The sequence below is a fragment of the Ursus arctos genome, unplaced genomic scaffold (assembly GCF_023065955.2).
Source record: "Ursus arctos isolate Adak ecotype North America unplaced genomic scaffold, UrsArc2.0 scaffold_12, whole genome shotgun sequence".
Lineage (NCBI taxonomy): Eukaryota > Metazoa > Chordata > Mammalia > Carnivora > Ursidae > Ursus > Ursus arctos.
In genome coordinates, this window is record NW_026622786.1 from 52,331,132 (window position 1) to 52,351,504 (window position 20,373).

At 37.0% G+C, this 20,373-nt stretch overlaps 1 protein-coding gene across 13 annotated transcripts in view; it reads right to left on the reverse strand.

The window, feature by feature from the left end:
- Nucleotides 1-219: 219 nt before the first annotated feature.
- Nucleotides 220-20,373, reverse strand: part of LEPR (leptin receptor) — an 82,306-nt gene continuing 62,152 nt past the window's right edge. For 6 of the 13 annotated variants that reach the window (XM_048220248.2, XM_048220244.2, XM_057310596.1 and 3 more), the window contains 4 exons: nucleotides 19,116-19,211; nucleotides 17,234-17,339; nucleotides 16,062-16,137; nucleotides 3,242-5,482 (listed from right to left, as the gene is read on the reverse strand). In XM_048220248.2, the coding sequence (XP_048076205.1) occupies nucleotides 5,465-5,482; nucleotides 16,062-16,137; nucleotides 17,234-17,339; nucleotides 19,116-19,211 (296 nt within the window). In that variant the 3' untranslated portion in view covers nucleotides 3,242-5,464. Of the gene's footprint in view, nucleotides 2,251-3,241; nucleotides 5,483-5,503; nucleotides 12,492-16,029; nucleotides 16,138-17,233; nucleotides 17,340-19,115; nucleotides 19,212-20,373 lie in introns of those variants that run through there. The other 7 variants (XM_044383768.3, XM_026497888.4, XM_026497892.4 and 4 more) reach the window with 3 other exon arrangements.

The window sequence follows — 20,373 nt, forward strand, 5'->3', positions numbered from 1 at the left end:
CCAGAACACTGGGATCACGCCCTGAGCCGAAGGCAGACGCTTAACCGCCGTGCCACCCAGGCGCCCCTCTGCAGGTTTCTTAATTTAGTTTGTTGCTCAATATGCTGTCTTTGAGTTTTGTTGCCATACCAGAAACTGAAGGCAACAATAAATATTAAAGTCTTTAAGGGCAAAAACAACATCTGTGTAATTCTCACTTAATTTTCATCCAGCATTATATTTCCACTTAATAAATTTTATTTGATTACAAGTCATTTTTTTTAAATGAATGGCAATGTAAGGTATAGGTTTCAAACATAATCACTAGCATTCAAAGATCTGGGTTTAAATCTGATTTCTGGTTCCATGATCCACAACTCTGTGACCTTGGAAAAATTACTTAATCGTCGAATCTTTAAAAGGGGTATTATAGGAGTACATGTGTCATATATAATTATTTTAATAATTAATTGAGTTAAAGTATGGACAGATTTAATACAGTGGCTAGTTATATGAGAGAGAATGCTCAGTAAGTGAGGAAAAAAAATAACATACAAGCAAATGGGAATCAGGGAAGACAGTGATTCCAGAGTGAGATACAGTAACATGTGGCAATCTAATCATATCAGAAAGTGACCATTGCGACATCTTTTATAGAGAAGAGTTAAGACAGACATTATGTCTTCAAAAGTGCTTTTGTTGTCATCAACATACTGGTTGTGGGTATTGCCATTCTAATAGTCTCATTCAATGGCACACATCTTAGATTTGATATATAAAGACTGGCTTACTTGTCAGTCTTCAGAAGTCTATCCCCTAGGCCAGAGCTAAATCATCTACTTATCTGCAACATTTAGTGGGGTGCCTACCACAAAGTACGTGCTCAAGACAAGTTTGTTAAAATTGCAAAATCTTAGAATCACACAGTCAAGTAGCACAAAATACATCACATACTTTTAAAATGTACGAGGATGCCTCTTAGGTATAAACGGGTGTGTGTGCAAATCAGGGGAAAACAAAGACAACTGAAGGTAAAATAACCACACCCTTTGAAGCAAGTTACATCTCGCATGTATTAGTTTGAAGTCTTCTTTGAAACTTAGGTGTAACTGAGAAGGTTAGCTCTTTCTACACAGGTCTAATGTTCCCAAAAGATGATATTTGTTGGGCTTATTTCTAGCTAGAAACAAGCCATTGGAGAACTTCCCAGTTTAGCGTGTTAATGGTATCATTAGAAGAGTCCGTCCATATTGCCAGGCTTTTGAAGGCTTTCTCCCATTTTTTGTCTATCTTACTGAGTGAGGACAGATACCATTGATCTGGGGGTAATCATTTCCAATTTTTACAATTTTCTTTCCTCTCCCATATCCACAACCATAGTGAAATATATTACACTTCATATGATTCATTTGAACATAAATCTGAGATGCTTCTTGAATGAAATTAGACAGTTAGGTCACACATTTTGTTTTCCATTATCTTCTGGGTCTGAGTGGAACAAATCTGAAATTGAGGCATGTAAGATACAAAAGTCTTCTGACCAGAGGTTCCTAAATTGAAGTTATTCTCTACAAGGTGTGAGCAACTGTCCTGGAGGATTCTGATGTCAGTGAACAAACAATGGGCTGGGAACGGACACAACACTTGGGACTCATCAGTCAAAAACACACCACTCTCTCTTTTTTTGATTGAGGTGACCCCTAAATAATAGACAGACCTCTCACCATTATTTTCTTCAGGGAAATTTCCCTCAAGTTTCAAGAGTTCATCCAACCCTTCTGAGAATGGAAGGTGTGGTGAAATTATATTGGGATGCTGATCAGATAATATAAAAAATGCCTGGGTTTCTATCTCCCATGAGCTGTTGGAGAAAGAACCCTTTGGTAGAGAATGTTTGCTAGAGAAGCATTTGCTGACTGAGCTGTTTATAAGCCCTTGCTCCTCATCAATTTCACTTGATTTAGAGCTGCCGAGGAGGGTGGCATATCTAACAGAGGGCTGCCTCCTGCTTTCATCCTCACGGGCTATCACGGTGCTCTCCAGCTCAGAGAAGTTAGCACTGGTGTTCTGGTCACGGATACAAAGAGAACCCTTTTCAAGATCCGGAGTTGTCAAGAGCAGAGAGACCATAGTTGTTGGCACCATCTCATCTTTATTCTTCCATGATGTGTCAACACTGATATCTTCTGAAATGGTTTCAGGCTCCAAAAGAAGAGGACCAAATATCACTGATTCTGTATGCTTGATAAAAAGATGCTCAAATGTTTCTGGCTAAAAGAAAAGACACATTTTAATGCTCAATTGTATTAATTTTTTTTTTTTTTTTTTGCTTCACTATGACATCATTGCAGAAATGAAAGTGTGAAAGGTTACTGCTAAAGGACATAAGTCAACCACAAATTAACTAGGGGTTTTTCTGCACGGAAAACGGATATGTCAAAAATCATAAGGGAGAGGCAGTAGAAGATGGTGTTTAAAAGTGGGATGAGGGGCGGCGCCTGGGTGGCTAAGTCATTAAGCGTCTGCCTTTAGCTCAGGGCGTGATCCCAGCATTCGGGGATCGAGCCCCACATCAGGCTCCTCTGCTGGAGGCCTGCTTCTTCCTCTCACACTCCACCTGCTTGTGTTCCCTCTCTCACTGGCTGTCTCTATCTCTGTCAAATAAATAAATTTTTTAAAAAATCTTTAAAAATAAATAAATAAATAAATAAAAGTGGGATGAGACAGACTTGGTTCAAGCCCTTCTATGACCATGGACAAGTACATTAACGTCTTTGCCTTTTAGTCTCTTCGTCTGTAAAAATGTGTTCAATATTTACTTCCTGGCATTGTGGTGAGGAATAAATTAAAGAGTGTCTGAAAGTGCTTAGCTCTCAATAAAGATTGGTTGTTGTAATTAAAAAGGGCTGTACTCTGAAGAATTCCTAATATTTTATAGCAAATTAGATTTCCACAAACTGAAATTTTAAACCTCAAATAAAAAAAGGAACTGAAATAAAATCAAATGAGCAAACCAACTAGTCCAAAGACGGTTAAAATAACTACTCCATGACATAAGATATGGTATGAGGGTAAGCTATCTGCCTTTTTTCATACTGAAAATCTGTTTAGGACTACCAGAAAATAAGAATACTAATTTGTTGAAAACAATGATGGTGAAAGACATGATCACAGACTCTTAAATTACTATTTCTTTTAAATGATTTCATATAAAAACACATACTATGGAACATGCGGAATGAAGACAAAGACGCAAAACAAATGCACATCGTATCTTTTATAAGAATGTTGGTTACATCACAACAAAAAATCCTGCCACGCAGCTACAAATCAAGACTCTGTGTGTAAAAAGCTCAATTCATACAACATAAACATATTGAAAAAATAAATGCAAAATAAAGAATACCATGGACACATCACGCTGAAAAATGGACGCAGCTAAATGAAGTGCTACTGAAATGTGTTCAATTCATAAGACATACATATGGTTGAACGTTTGAATTTTACAATTTTTAAACCACTAGAATGAATTCAAATTTATTGCCTGAAATAACAATTTACCCAACTCTCCTTCATACTGGCAAATGTATTCCATATAAAAACATAATTCATTAGCATAGTTTTAAACTCTTAAATGAAACATATTGGTGGTTATAACTATAAAAGAATAAATATACCAAACACTAAATATAATAAAAATGGAATAGGCTTATATAGATATTAAAATACTGCATAATGACAAATACCATGTTAACACAACCTTTTCTGTTAGTCTATGAACATAATATATGAAAGCTTCCATGCTTTTTCTCTTTCTGACAGAAATCTATCATTAGATTTATGATTTCCTTCAAATATTTACTTGCTCATTTTGTTTTTTCTTAAACTTACTACTACATATGTCTTGAATTTCTTAAAATTTAAATGAACCTAGAAATTAAGGTTACCAAATAAAGGCATTACATGCTATCAATATGAAAACAAAAAATACAAAGAGTCAATAGCACACAGTCAAAGACACAAATGCTCTTCAGATGATGTTTTTGGCATATCGCATGCTCTCTAAATCGGTAACCAATTATTGATACTGAGTAATGCACATGTCTTCAAATGCATTCAGATGTAAGATTTCACTAATAGTTAATAAGAAATTACGTACCCGCATATTATTGAAGTATATTTTATCAATGGGTTATAAACCTTTATTAAAAGTATATTCATTAAAAAATTGTTTCAATCATTATATGCATCTAATTTTTCAAGATTTTAGAACAGTCTGGGAGCATATTAAATATGTATTCAGCTGGTAGGAATTAGAGAATATCCTTTCATAACCTCACACTTGGATTTTACATTCCAATGATATCTATTAAAAGTCAGTGAAGGGGAAAAAACTCATTTTTAGTGTTGTTTTTATAGCCAAGTGAAACTATGAATGAAATCTAAATGTAAGACATCTAGAAATAGCCTAAATTTTAATATTATTTAGGTTCATCAAACAGAGGCTTTGGTTTATTTTGAATGTGAGCAACATAACACACTTACTATGCTGATATCATAGAAATAGCAAGGGTTTTTTTCAGGAAGAAACGTCTTGTCTTTGCCATGAACTATCTTACAAGTAAAAGCTCCCTTTTTGCATCGCTGTGTACATCTCTGCCTGCCAGAAGCTTTGGGTGGTTCGGTGTAAATAAATTAAATTTAGGCAAGAATTTCACAAAGAGGCTAAATTGGAGGCTGATGTGTTTTCTGATCTGGTCAATCTGACCTGGATCTGTCAGGTCATCCTGTTACAAACTGCAACTTCCACTGGCCTGTGACCAGCACACACCCTAACTTCTGGCCTTCCCTGAACTGAAATCGAAGTTAGTGCGTAAGCCATTTGCAAGACTACTGAAGATGGGAATTCCCAGATTGACCAAAGTTGGACAGACAAAAAAACTACAAGACAGTCAAAAGAACACCCACATGGGTCTGGTTATAAACTCAGGTGTCTGTAAAAGAATACAAAATGGAAAATTTTGGACATAAAAATATAAACTAGTTACACTGTATCTTGTAATTAGATTCATTGTGTTTGCAAAGTTATGTGTCAGAAGCTGCAGTTTTCACCTAGTTACGGCATTGTCTGCTACTTCCCTGATGATATTGGATAGAACAGTCATAGTTTTTAATGTTTTATGACCACACAAATGATAAATCAAAAACCAGATACCATGATATTACTTTTTAAACTTAAGGTGACCTGAAGAGTAATCATATATTCAAACTGAATTGGACTCACACCTATCTCTCGACCCCAAATTTATGCTTCTATTTTAAGTTCTAAATCAACATCATCCACCATATTTTAGTTCTCAAGAGTTCAACCACATATTTTTTAGATTTGTTTCCCCTTCTTCAAAATGTAAAAATCTTCTAATACTCTCTACAGAATGTTGGGAAGGTGGTACATGGGTTCATCTGTAGTGATCATGATTAGACTTCAAAGAATGTCCGTTCTCTGTTTAGATAAAATAAAACAAAATAAGAAAGCAAAATAAAAAATCACTCAAAAAGCAAAAGATGAAAGATTTCAAAAACATTTTCCAGAAGCCTATGAATTCTTCTGTTATACCAGAGCAATACATCTTTTTAGGAAAGAGTAAAATTTTGAACTGAGGTTGCCTCTTCTATTTCCGTAAAGTATACCTTAACATCACACTCTAGGAACAGTCTTGGTGACCCCAGACAAGGAAAAACTACAGAAGAATACAGATTAAGGAGAAAAAAGCAAAGAGCTGGAAAAATAAAAAGGAGGAAATGGGGAGCAACAGAAGTATTGGAGACCTTGGAACAAGAAAGAGTAAAAGGGAAGAAGCAATAACAACAAAAATTTAAAAATTAATAGAAAGAAGAGCTGAAGTAGTGAAGAATACAATGACAGATCATTATCATGATTTTTCATCTGGTCTATGTGCCTCCCTTTTTTAAAACAAAGCAATTGGGGCTTAAGGTCATAGTGCTAATTAGAGCAGAGTGAGGACTCTGACTTAGTTTAATTTTTTCTAGTCCAACAATCTTTCTATAAAACAATGGAAGGATGAAATGATATCCTAAAAGCAAACTGGCAGGAAAACATGTTCTCTCTTTTGCTTTTTCTCCTTGCTGTGATAGATTTCAGCTGACTAATACATACTGTCTTCCAGTTCTATATAAGCCATGGACATATAAATATTAAGGACAGGAAAATAAACAAAACTGAAGTCACATTTTGGGAGAGTGAGATGTACACTTCTAAGCCCACTAATGCGCGCTTCTAAATAGAACTTTCCACTCAAAACTGCACTGGTTTTACCCACTTCTGCAAGACCGTTCAAGCAATTTCAAGGTGCTCTGCCTCCCGTCTGTGAGACTGGTGTGCTGGGAACCTGCAGTTTGTTAAGCTCCTTTGGAGGCATAGAGCAGACTGAGGAATCTTGGACAGTCTTTGAATCACAAGGCAAAAAAATCCATTTGGTTTCAGCTTTCACACTCCTAAGGTAGGTTATTAACTGAAGTACGCTCTTGCGAAAACAGACATGGACGTAGACAACAAAGAAACGGGTTTAGATCCCCCATCATCCAAAAAAGTACAGATGATTTAGATTTAGAGGAGGAAAATAATAGATTAAGCAAAAACACTAAAGAAGAAAGTAAAAAACCAAATTCATGACACTGTTTTAAACACTGTGAAATCTGAATTAGAAGAAAAGCAAGTCTATTGCGTCACTATATTTTCCTTCAACAAGAATTCAGACTTTAAGATTCTGACTTCTATATTTACTTTTATTTTATTTTTTATTTTTTTAAGATTCTGATTTATAAAGTATCAAGAGAAATAGGGCAGAGGGGTATTCTGGTTCAAGATGGCAGGCTGAACACACTGCTCTCTCATCTTTGTAGAGACTCTATTAGAATGAAAGTACAGAAATAACGAATATGTACCCACAACACAGAAGATAATCTGAGAGGGCATGAGGGAATAAGATTTTGAATTCATTTCTATGAGAGGGAAAACAACTGGAAGAGTGTAGACCAAAGAGGATTAACAAAGGAAGCTACAGACCGAAGTACCTCCAGAGTGGGCTGTGGCTGAAGAGAAAGCCTGTTTGCCCGGCTGAATACAGTAGACATGGTGAGTGAAGAAATGGCGGCTAAGCACACAGGAAGAAATGCGACCTGAGGCTGAAAACCAGAGCAAGTGGAATGGGGCTCTTCCAGTTCTCTGCTGTACCCAGAAGATCCTTCGTATTAGAACTACCTTCCACGCCCAAATTGAGGTTTTGTGTTTTCTTTTTTTTTTTAATTTAATTTATTTATTTATTTGACAGAGAGACAGACAGCCAGCGAGAGAGGGAACACAAGCAGGGGGAGTGAGAGAAGAAGAAGCAGGCTCATAGCGGAGGAGCCTGATGCAGGGCTCAATCCCGGAACGCCGGAATCACGCCCTGAGCCGAAGGCACACGCTTAATGACTGAGCCACCCAGGCGCCCCTGAGGTTCTGTTTTCAAAATCAACTAAGGACCTATTACTAAGGTATGGGAATTACTAAGCAGGCATGGAGCACTTTTTTTTTCCTTGTCCTGGGATGGAGCCCTGTTTGGGCTCTCTGCTCAGCAGGCAGTCTGCTTCTCCCTCTCTCTCTACCCCTCCTCCAGCTTGTGTGCACGCTCTTTCTCTCTCTCTTTCTCAAATGGATAAATAAAACCTTTGGGGAAAAAATGGGAGAACAGTACACTTCCTCAGTGGTCATGGCAGCCATTCTCTTAAGTCAGAGAAAGCTGAGAAGGAGCAAAAAGGAGCCACTGAATGCCACTGTGTTGCACCCCCACACCCCTTCCTAGGCACCCCTGCAGTCTTCACATCCAGAGGCTGTGAGTACATTTTGCCTCATCTAGCCAGAGCCCTATCTACCCAATCAAGCAATAATTCCTGCCTACATGCACTGGGCACCCAGTTACCTCATCCACTGTTTCATTCTAAAACATTAAAGGAAAACAAGGAATTAGTAGATATTTGGGGAAATTCAGAGATAAAAAAATAAAAGCCAAGATAAACAAAAAGAAAACGTGATCCTAGCAGAAAAAGCATTCAGAGAATAGGGGAAAAAAAGAATTTTTTAAACAAACAAACAATGATCCTTTAATTGGTATTTCTAGAAGATTTAAGGAGATATTGTATGCATAAAACCAGAACAAAATACTCTGAAGAAAAAAACTTGCAAATTGACAAATATAATAGTAAATAAAAGTTCAATAGAAGCAGTGAAAGAATAGGATATGGCAAGGTCTCAAATGTAAAACAAAAGACAAAAAAGAACATAGAGATAAGACATATAGACGATCCATGCTGAGGGTTCAACATCCAGCAAATACAGATTCTAGAAAGAGAGAACAAAAGAGACAGGAGGAGAGGAAATCAGCAAAGAAATAACATAACTTCTTAGATATGACCAGAGTCATGGAGTTGAAAGTGTCTTCAAATGCGACCAAGTTAAATGGGAAAGAATGTCCCTAGACCCATCACGGAAATTTTAGAACATCAAAAATGGGGAGAATATTTTATCGCTGCCTGGGAGCCTCAGCTGGTTAAGTGTGCCTTTGACTCAGGTCATGATCCTGGGAGGAGTCTGGCATTGGGCTCCCTGCTCAGCGGGCAGTCTGCTTCTCCTTCTCCCTCTGCCCCTCTCCTCTGCTCGTGCGTGTGCTCTTTCAAAGAAATAAACAAAAAAATAAAAACTTTTTTAAAAATGGAGAGAATATTTTAAACGCAAGAAAATTGCAAGTAACCAGTGAGGAGTAAAAATCAGAACGGCATCTGACTTCTTGGAAGCAATACTGGGGGCTAGATGACGAGGCAGGAATCGTTTCAAAGTTCAGTTGGAAAGACTTGTCCAACCTAGAAACTAACACCCCACCAAAGGATCAATCAATGACGGCACGATAAAAAGAATTTCAGGCATGCGGACTCTGACCTGACACATAACATTTCTTCCGAGGTTACTTAAGGATGTAGCCCATCAAGAAAGAAGAAGAAAAGGAATTTAGGAAGCAGGAGTCACTAGAAACTGGTTATGGAAAAATCCTGAGTGATGGCATGTAGACATTTTGGGAAAGGCCCCATCCAGGCTGAAGTAGGAGGACAGAGTGTTTCCTGGGCAGAGCACACTGGGAAAGGTATCCAGTGAAGGAGCTTATATAACAGACCACACGGAAACGTAAAAAACTTTAAAGGAGCAATTAGAAACTGGAGAAAAGGCCACAACAACCCACAAGAACTAAAAATGAAGCCAACTAAACTTTGGCACAATTTTGACCAACAGGTGAAATATTTCTAGTATCTTTAAAAAATAGATTCTCCTGTGACATTAGAACGCCCAAGAGTGTCATCTGCAAACAACAGTATTTACAAACTCATAGCAGTGTAAATGCAGCTTATTGGCTTTCTATTTTTTATTTTTATTTTTATTTTATTTTTTATTTTTAAACGATGATAGCACAAAACATGCTATCAATCCTGACTTAACCCATAGAGTTATATTTACAGATTGGGAAGTGGAGGGAGAAATGGAGGGAAAGGTAAGAGTGCTAATGTCTTTATTTTATTTTTTAAAATGGGGAGAGAAGAGAGCTCCAAGAAGTGGTCTCTATTTGATGGAAATAAATGGAATTTAAGAAGATTTTTCTGAGGTTGCAAAGTAATTACTGAAAAAATTGGTAAAAGTGACACAACAATATGTGGTAGAAGTGAGGGGAAAGGAGAAGGGCAGGAAAAGTATGTGTATGAGTAAATCTTCATTATCGCCAGAAATCAGTACATAATGACTACATTTCGTAGTGGTATAAGCACGTTATTTTTAGAAATAAAAAGGTGACCTGCCAGGGAAATTAAAAGCAAACCAGTTTAAACTAATAGCATTTGAAGTGCAAGACTAAGTAAGGGTAGCTAGGGGTAAAGGAGGACACTATATTTTGCACTAAATGTTCTTCCATACTATGTCACCAGTAAACCGTGCACACTGGTCCTATGGTAATGCAAAACTTACTTTTTAAAATAATGGGGCAGATACAGCCGCAGAGAACACAGAGACATGTACAATGTTGCTTTCTGCAGCATTGTTTGTAATAAATAGAAAAAAGCTTTTAAACAGCCTAAATGGGACACCTGGGTGACTCAGTCCTTAAGCACCTGCCTTTGGCTCAGGTCACAATCTCAGGGTCCTAGGATGAGCCCTGCATCAGGCTCCCCACTCTGTGGGAAGCCTGCTTCTCCCTCTCCCTCTGCCTGCCACTCCCCCCGCTTATGCTCTTTCTCTCTGTCAAATAAATAAATAAAAATCTTTAAAAAAATAAATTAAAAAAATAAACAGCTTAAATATCCATCAGTGGGGGAACAGACATTTTAACTGTGATATATTTATAGGACGGAATAGCATGGGCCAGTCCACATGGGTGAACTATGTTAACTGTAGCCACATGGAGAGATCTCAAAAAACAATGCTGGGAACAAAAATAACTTTTGAACGATATAGAAGTCAGGTTCACATTCATGATAACCCAAAGCGTTTTTGTTCATTGGTCATAGTTCACATCTGCAGGTGTAGGGAAGTATAAAAGCATAAATTAGACAGATACATACTATATTCTTGAAAGTGGGTGCCCCTCAGAAGGAAAGGAGGCATCGAAACTACTGAGGGGAACAAGCAGGATGAATTTGATCTGCAATTTTTATTTAAAAAAATATGAGGTAAATATGCATTTAGATTCATTATAAACCAAAGGGAATGAGAATGACAGTTTAAAAAGTGGAAGAGATTAACTTTAGGGACCATTTTAGAAATCAGGTTAGATGTCAAAAGGTTTATAAGTATAGGTTATTTTCACAAAACCAATGTTCAAAAATAACCTGAACTTGGAGAACAAATTAAGGGAAATGTTTTATGTAAAAAATAATTATCTCTTTTAAAAACACTGTAAATGTCTTTAACAATGGCTGTCACAGCCCATTTGCTTTGCAATACACTGTGGGGTTTTTTGTTTGTTGTTTCCTTTTGTTCTAGAATTGGATAGATCACCCTTTGCTTATCCATTCATTATTTCATGGATATTTGGCTTGTTTCCACATGTTGGCTATTATGAACAATGCTGCTATGAACACACATGTATAAATCTCTGCATACATATATGCTTTCATTTCTACTGGATATATACCTAGTAGGGGAATTGTTGGGTCATATGGTAATTCTATGTTTAACTACTGAAGAACCATAAACACCATTTTCCCAAAGGGCTGCATCATTTTACATTCCCACTGGCAGTGTATGAGTTCTAATTTCTCCACATTCTCACCAACACTTATTAGCAGTCTTTTTGATTATAGCCATCCTTGCCAGCGTAAAGTGGTATCTTGTGTTTTGGGGCTTGTATTTCCCTAACAGCTGATGATGTTGAGCATATATTCATTAGTGCTTATTGGCTATTTATACAGCTTCCTTGCAGAAATGCCTATTCAGATTTTTTTACTCATTTGTTGAACTTTGTTAAAATATACATAACATAACATTTAGCCTTTCAACTGTTTTTAAGAGTACAATTTCGTGGCATTAGTTACATTAAGCAGTACATTGTTAATATGGGACTGATGGCAAGGGTGGCAGTTTGAGTCCGATGGACCTGGGTTTAACCAAGGTTTTTACAAGGACAGGAGAGATGATCACGACAAGCCACCGAACCACTCTGAGACTCAGTCTGGTCATCAGAAAATAGAAGACTATTAGACATATGAGAAGAAAATAAATGACTACGAAAGCAAAGAGCCAACAGTAAATTTGCCTTACCCTCTTTAGAAATACAGCATGAATTACACTACTTTGTTTTTCCCTAAAAGAGTATATTTTTGGTTATTTAGGAGATTAAAGTAGAAGATGAGATTTCTTTTTAAGTTATCGTATTTTAGAAGATTTGATTTTTATCATTAGTAAAAATCTTTCAAATTATATTCTTCACTTTTCAAATACTCCTATTATATCCCAAAAACTGATTTATTCCTAGACTATGTTATCTGTGTAGCTGTTAAGCCCTAGAAATAAATGAAGCATCTTGAGTTATGCTGAAATAATTATCTTGTAATATTATGAAGTCAAATTATTTGCAGAGGGAAAAAAAATCAGTCTTACAAATAAGGATATCCACACCCACTGTAAGTATCTTAAAAATTCTTCACACTTCTTCAGTTTACCAGAACATGGAAAAATTGAGTGAGATTTCAGTCTCCTGTGTATAACGTCTGTCAGATGATCTGCTACGACACTGTGCTCATCTCAGAGCGCGTGTGAGACAGCAGGGGAGCACGGAGTCTACAAACTAAGGCTCACCGGCTCAGCCTCTAACCACCGAGTGGCTCCTTTGTGCCGCCATCTTTGGAAGGGGGGAAGATCATTGGGCGCAGGTTCAAACTCCATTTGCTGAGGTGGGCCTGATGGTCTCCCTGCCCTGGTAAACATGCAGAAACCACTTTCACGGTAGTGCAGAGGGGAGATTTCAGAGCTTCACGTGTTGAAGAGAGAGCTTCTCTTAAAGTGACAGCAAGATGGCTATTCCCTGCATTCATATATACTTGTATAGTGAAGCTTTAAAATTTTTATTTACATAGATATTTAGTTTTGGGGACCCCAAAAAATGCTCATATTAAAAGAAAGAGCTCCTCATATTTAAGAAAAATAATCTCTTTCTTACACTGTCTTTTAATCTTCCTATTTTCAGTTTGCGAATGTGCTGTGGTCCTTCCGACCTCAGGGCGTTATACTTGCCGGTGGCTTTGCCTGGGCTCTACACCTCCACCACAAAACCCAGTTAATGACCACTCATCTTCCAGAGCTTAGCTCAGCTGTCGCTTTCCTAGCTTCACCGCTCATCCCCATCCATCCCCCACACTAAGCTCAGCACGCTGGATCCTTTTCTTTCACAACATGTAGCTTATAATTATTAGAAGATGATATATGTCATATGTATACTGTTATTTCCATTATCATTAATTAATGCGTATTTCCCCACTTAACTGTTCACTCCAGGAGTTCCCTTTTTTCTGATCAATACAACCTGAAGGTGTAGCATAGTGACTAGCACAGGATAGGGATTCAATAAATAGCCCGTATGAATGAGTGAAACAAATTAATGAATTTTAAAATGAATAAACTTCTCTGGAGATGGTAAAGAAGACAAGTTCTTTCTCTTCTGCTTTCCACTCAAGTCACTCCTCTCTAACCTTACTGTCTTATTTCCCAGATAGTAAGGAAAATCTCTTAAAAATTTGTTTCCCAAGATCCTAGCAACATCCTAGACTTACACGTAAATACTCACTATGTGTTTAGTGAATGAATAAATGAATGAATGAACGAATGACAAATAAATATATATGGCTGAAATATCACTATAGCTACAATAAATGTTACTGTGTGAATTCATAGTGGAAGAGAGAGAGGAAGAATAAATATTTTACTAATTGAAAAAAATCATGAGCTCTGTTTAATGAAAGGAAACTCCATGGGTTATAGTGCCTAAAGGCATAGCTGAGAGGCATGTGGTGCGGGGCCGGATGGACGCAAAACAAAGTGAAGTTTCTATAAAGAGAATGATCATCTTGTGCTGCCTGGTCTGAAGATAAGACCATGTCATTGCTGCTGAAAGATTACAATTTAATCACTTGCACTGTTACATCTACAATATCATATGTTTGCTCATTTGTTCACTGATAAACTGGAGTGCAGTGTTTTTCTCACTGCAAGTCATAGGCCACTAGTAAGTGAAATCAATGTAGTGGGTTGCAGTCACTATTTTTTAAAAGAAAATCGAATTTTGAAAATAGCACTGCATATAATGAAATCCTTTCAGTTTTTCATATCTATATCTATGCATGTACTAGGCAACAAGGTAAAGTGTATTTCTTACTGTGGGTCATGGTCAAATAAAAAAAAATGAAAGCCACTGCTATGGAGAAGTGTGACCAATGGAGCAGGCTCCACAGTCAGACAAACTGGCAAGCCAAGCTTGGTTCTAAAACAAGATACTTAACCACTTGGGGCGCCTGGGTGGCACAGCTGTTAAGCGTCTGCCTTCGGCTCAGGGCGTGATCCCAGCGTTATGGGATAGGGCCCCACATCAGGCTCCTCCGCTATGAGCCTGCTTCTTCCTCTCTCACTCCCCCTGCTTGTGTTCCCTCTCTCGTTGGCTGTCTCTATCTCTGTCGAATAAATAAATAAAATCTTTAAAAAAAAAAAAAAGATACCTAACCACTATGAGCCTCAGTGTTTTCTTCTATAAAACAGAAATGATACTTATCTCACAGTGTCATTGAAAGACTAGTAATTTAAAACACCTAAATAGGGGCGCCTGGGTGGCGCAGCGGTTAAGCGCCTGCCTTCGGCTCAGGGTGTGATCCCGGTGTTATGGGATCGAGCCCCACATCAGGCTCCTCTGCTGGGAGCCTGCTCTTCCTCTCCCACTCCCCCTGCTTGTGTTCCCTCTCTCACTGGCTGCCTCTATCTCTGTCAAATAAATAAATAAAATCTTAAAAAAAAAAAAAAACTAAATATGATGATAATTAATAGTTATTGAGACTTTACTACACTACAAGTCCCATCTTCTTCAATCCCCAAACAAACCTTACGAGGTAAGTTCCATTAACTTACCATCATTTCACAGGAAAGGAAGTTGAGATACTGAGGACTGAAGAAAAAATCTGAATGCGTATAAGAGTATGTGTCTCAGTGATCTGCACATATATGAATGGACATGATTATGAATTACCAGCATTGCTTTAATGAAACCCTACTTTCATACTTCCCATGTAGCGGGAGTTCAACAAATATTTGTGAGGGGTAAAACATACCCCGGGGAACTCAGAGCACTCTTCACAATAAATTAAACAGTAAAACGCTCTGGGAACTTAGAGGGGGAGAAATTCTTCTGAAAAACTTGTGTTAAAGGAAGGTTTGAGGAAAAGGGCCTAGCATGGGTTCTTCACCGACGTGGTGGGGTCTATAGAGGTAAAGGCAACAGCGAAAGCATGACCGAGGCCCAGGGACGGAGGAAATAGGGTGTGTAGATTGGTAACAGATTGTAGAGAGAACTCATTGAGCACTTGCTTAAAGGGACTGTACTTTATCTCATAGCCAAAAGGAAACCACTGAAGACTTTTAACCGTGATGAATGATCAAGATGCAATCGGTGAGACCGCTGAATAACCTCCATATGATTACTGTTTAAAGCATCGTGTAGATATTCTGACATGAAAACTGAATTCTATTTTCTCCATTTTATGGGTGGAAACCCAGCCTGGCTTCAGGGGAAATTATAAGAATTAATAAAACATTAGTTAAACTCTAGAGTTTTCTGAGAAATTCTATTATAAGATGTATGTACAAATTATTTTATTATAGCTGACTAATTTACCAAGTACTTTAGCTTGAAAAAAACTATGTGCTTAGATGTGAGCTCTGTTAGGACAACTGCATTTTTTCAGATTGCAGTGTTTGAGGGCAGGATTATTTATACAGTTTTTAATTGATTTAAATAATCATGGAAATAATTACAGGGATTAAAAATATTGATTCTAGCCTTTACCTCAAGACAATCAATTTACGCCAAAAAAGTATATCCAAATATCTGTTCTCCACCAGATTTAACCCTTAATATTCTAATATGTATTTTATTATATACTGTGACACAGAAGATATATATAAATACATCCATATATATTTCATTTTAATATAAATATATACATATATACTTAATTTTAATATAAATATATATGTATTTAATTTTCATATGATGAACTACCTATGGAATTTTGTTTCATCCTGATTTCAAATCCCTGCATCCTGCTATTCTTGAAAATATGTAATAGATTAAACAGAACTCATATTTAAATGAATTGAATAAAATAAGATTTAAACCTTATCCTTAAAATATTTTAACCCTTAAAAATGTATGACGCTATATAAGGCATACAGCATCTAAAGTGCAATCTTACATATTTTGGGTTAAAAAAATTGAAAAAGGGACCTTCTGAAAATTAAGTCCTTGTGCCCAGGAACAGTTCTTGGGGTTTGGAACATCTTCCCAAAACAGCTTTTTCATTCTACAAAGGAGAAACAAAAAACGTTCATCTTGAAAACGTTCACAGTTAATGAATGGACTAACTAGAAATTAATCTACCAGATCAGTTATTTCCTGGTAGAATCTGATTCATTTTCACATGCTATCCCATGAAGATGTCCACCAACGTTCTATCTAGACTAAGTTAATAATCACTTATTATGAAATAATAATGAAATAAGCAACACTTACTGAAAGCTGTGTGCCAGGCACTGTGCTCAACACTTGGAGTGGATTTTTCTTGGAGAAACAATATATTAAAAGTGGCCATCGGGGCGCCTGGGTGGCTCAGTTAGTTAAGCATCCAACTCCTGAGTTCAGCTCAGGTCAGGATCTCAGGGTCATGAAACTGAGGGCATGGAACCTACTTAAGATTCTCTCCCTCTGCCTCTGCCCCTCTTACCCTCTCAAAATGGAAAAAAAGTGGCCATCAACTGCATTTTAGAAACAATTCCACTTGATATGGCCCCATCGGCTCACTTGACTTAAAGATATATTCAGATTCGAAACTCTCCAGTCCCTCTTTTTTGCTATAAGACAAAAGTTTCTGTAGAGATTTGACAAGTGTGAAATCAGTTCATAGATCTGGGCCTTTCAGCACACGGCGATATGGTACCATAGAACCACTGGAAATTCAAGGCCATTTGCCAAACCAGACAGACCGGGGCCACACAGTGCTGATTTTTAAACACTGGAGTGTTAACTAATCATAAATGAACTGGCCACTCCAGGTAAATCTTCACCACTAAAAAGTCCTCAACCCAAATTGTACAGCTCTAAAAGCCGTTTTTGCCATCTCTGAGAACATACTGCCTAGGATTTCCTGTCAGAAGCTTGTTATTTCCTGAATGTATTTACATTTGAAACATGAATTTCGTCCATGATGTTTGTGTTGTACTAGCAAAACAGAATGTGGTTTCCTGAAAACAGGCCTTTTCTTTTCAGGCCGTCTTAATTGTGTACTGGATACACATAAACACATTTAGGAGACTTTAATGTTTCTGATTGGGGTTTTAAATCAAAGTTTAAATATGCTCAAGAGCTCTGGCCATAAGGATTCGTAACGCCAGGTACAATACCTTTGGTGTGATATTAACAACGTTCCAAGCAGTAAGATTGAAGAGGAAATAATTATTGGCACAATTACATATAGACCTGCATCATGCTGGTGTTTTTCAATATCATCTGAAAAAGAAATACAATGCACATGATTCAGAAGCTTGAGGAAATAATAACATCTTTCTGTACCAAAAATTACAGCAGCCTTTTTTCTGAATCCATCACCAATCTGTATTACCTTTAAAGATATAAAAATAAAAAAGTATTTATGATACATTAATAAAATACTATTTTGTACAGAATCATGCTTACTGTAAGTTAGCAAAACATTTTTTCAAAATTATTTTTTGCCAATTCCATGTGATCATTTCAGGTTATATGAATCAAAGTGCCCATGAAAGTTGTTCTGATGACTCTCTGTCTCAGTATCTGCTTCTAGAGAAGCCAAACTTCAGCACCTCCAATCTCTACCTTGTTCACCCCACACACACTGACCTTGCTTTTCTTGAGCATGCTCACTCTTCCGAACCTTTGCACTTGCTATCCCTCTGTCTAAAATGCTCTTCTCGTTTGTACTTGCATGGCTCTACTTAAATGTCACCTGCACAGAGAAAAAGACCAATTCTGGCCATCCTAACTAAAGCACCGCATTTTAACTCTATCCTTTCATCTTACATTGATTTTGACTCATGGCACTTATTTTTTATTATTATTAAATTAGTCTTTTTATTAATTATTACCAATTGCCACTCTTATTTTTTTATTGACTTGGGGTTTTTTGAGTGCAAGTAATTTTTTTAAGTTTTTATTTAAATTCTAGTTAGTAAACATATAGTGTAATATTGGTTTCAGGAGTAAAAGAATTTAGTGATTCATCACTTACATAAAACACCCAGTGCTCATCACAACAAGCATAGCACTTATTTCTATCTTCCATTATATTATACGTGATTTGTTTACTCTCACTTCCATTAGAGCATGGGGGTTAAGCTCCATAAGGACAGAGACTGATGTTTACTGTTCAATCCCCAGTTCTTGTGCCCAGCGTGTATGTGTAATAATAAATGAATGAATTTTTATAATTCTTTTAATTCTAAAACCAGGCAAAATATTTCTCCCTTGAAACTTCATTATTAGGTTGCTTGGACTTGAAGACAATTTGAGCCAGAACAGCAAAATCAAAATGTTGATACTCCACGTACGGTAAGATGAATTAGAAATTTAAGAGGCACAATGAATTTACTTCTCCAGTTTTAAATTTACAGGAAAAATATTTCCTTTAAAAGACTGATTAAAATTTAAAGGCTTGGGCGCCTGGGTGGCTCAGTCGGTTAACGGTCTGCCTTTGGCTCAGGTCATGATCCCAGGGTCCTGGGATAGAGTCCCATATCGGGCTCTCTGCTCAGTGGGGAGCCTGCTTCTCCCTCTGCCTGCTGCTCTGCCTACTTGTGCTCTGTCTCCCTCGCTCTCCGTCAAATAAATAAAATAAAAATCTTTTTAAAAACTTAAAGGCTCATAAGTATGTACCCCCAAATAATTTGTTTGGGGTAGATGCATTTATATGAATTGTACAGAACATTAGTATTTTTCTAATTAGTTTTTCTTATGATGTATTTTATTGCATTGCTGCATATTTTCCTTTATTTCTTTTCCATTAACTTTGTATCCAATTTGTGACTAAAAATGTTAATTTCCTATACAAGAATACCATGTTTGATTACTCTCCTTCTTACTACCACCAAGGGACCATGTACATTTCCTGCAATCACTCCCTGACACATCTGTGTAAGACTCTGGACTCTTCCATGACTCCATTAGAAAGAAAATAATCAGAAGGCAACATAACTGATGAGCAGGAAACCACACATCTGTATAAAAAGAAACCAGAAGGAAAATTCTTACCTTGGGTGAAACTATTAATTATCTTTGGTTTCCCCACTCCTTCCATAAATACTGGGTAAAGACTGAATTGATACTTCTCAATGGGGATAAAATGATCTGAGGAGAAAAATATATTAAAGGGTCGTTTTTACTGAATTAATATTAACAAGTGAAACCTATATAAAGAAAATTAGGTTACTCTCCTATTTTTCCAAACATGGAAATAAGTTGTTACTTATGGATCAAAACTGATGATTAAGGGAGTTTCAAAAAGCACCTAAGCATTCCAAATTCTCCTAGTAATGATAATAATTTTTAAATAATTTTTGAAAATGTTACCCAGAGACATAAGATTGCAATTTTCAAGGGCAAGTTCCAATGATAGCCAATTTGTTCAAGCTCACAGTGTATGAACTTCCACTTTCCCTTTCCAGGACAATATGGTCTACCTCTTCTCCCATATCCCCAAAGCCAGCAATATTCCCCTTTCACAGGCATTTAGCTTACTTATTTTCGCCATTCGAGGCAGCTGTGAGACTAAAGTCTTATGAAATGCAAAGAAGTGGGGGTGGGGAGCAGGAGTCCTCTTGCTTATCTAGGGATCCCCCTAGTCCCCCTGTTAGGGGGGACTGTATAGCAAAGTTTAAAACAAATCTATCGGTGATCCATCATTTTTACAAATGTTAATAATATATAAATACTCTACAAGGGATAAATCTCGTTGAAGCCTAAATTATGTATTTCCATGGTTTAAAGAAAAGCACAGAGCATAACCATCTGGACAATAGTGGTAATGAACTGAATTTAGTTCTCTATCAATCATTTCTATTTGCCCTGATGCTAAATTTTGGGTCTTTGGAATGAAATAGAAGTAGAAGTCTCTCGTAGTAGAAGGAGTGATATTGTATAATAATAGGGTCCGTACTAAAACCTTACTCAGACCTGGAGATACCGTATTGTGCACGATTACTTTGCACTTTAATCATCTCCTGGGGCAACTGTTCTACTTTGCAGAGTTTATGCTGCCTATGTCACTTAGTCCTACATTTGCAGACCTACAGCTTGGCATTCCCACTCACTGCTAGTAGCATTATAAGTTGGTACACAGATCTGGGGAAAAAATTTGGTGGTAGATATCAAAGGCCATTAAAAAATAGTCTAGGGGAAAAAAAGGTAAAGCAGGAAGCAACAAAAATGTTCTCAAATAAATAAATGGTTTAAGTAGACTCTGGAATAAAATGCTACGTGATCATTAAAAATAATGGTTAAAAAGATTGGG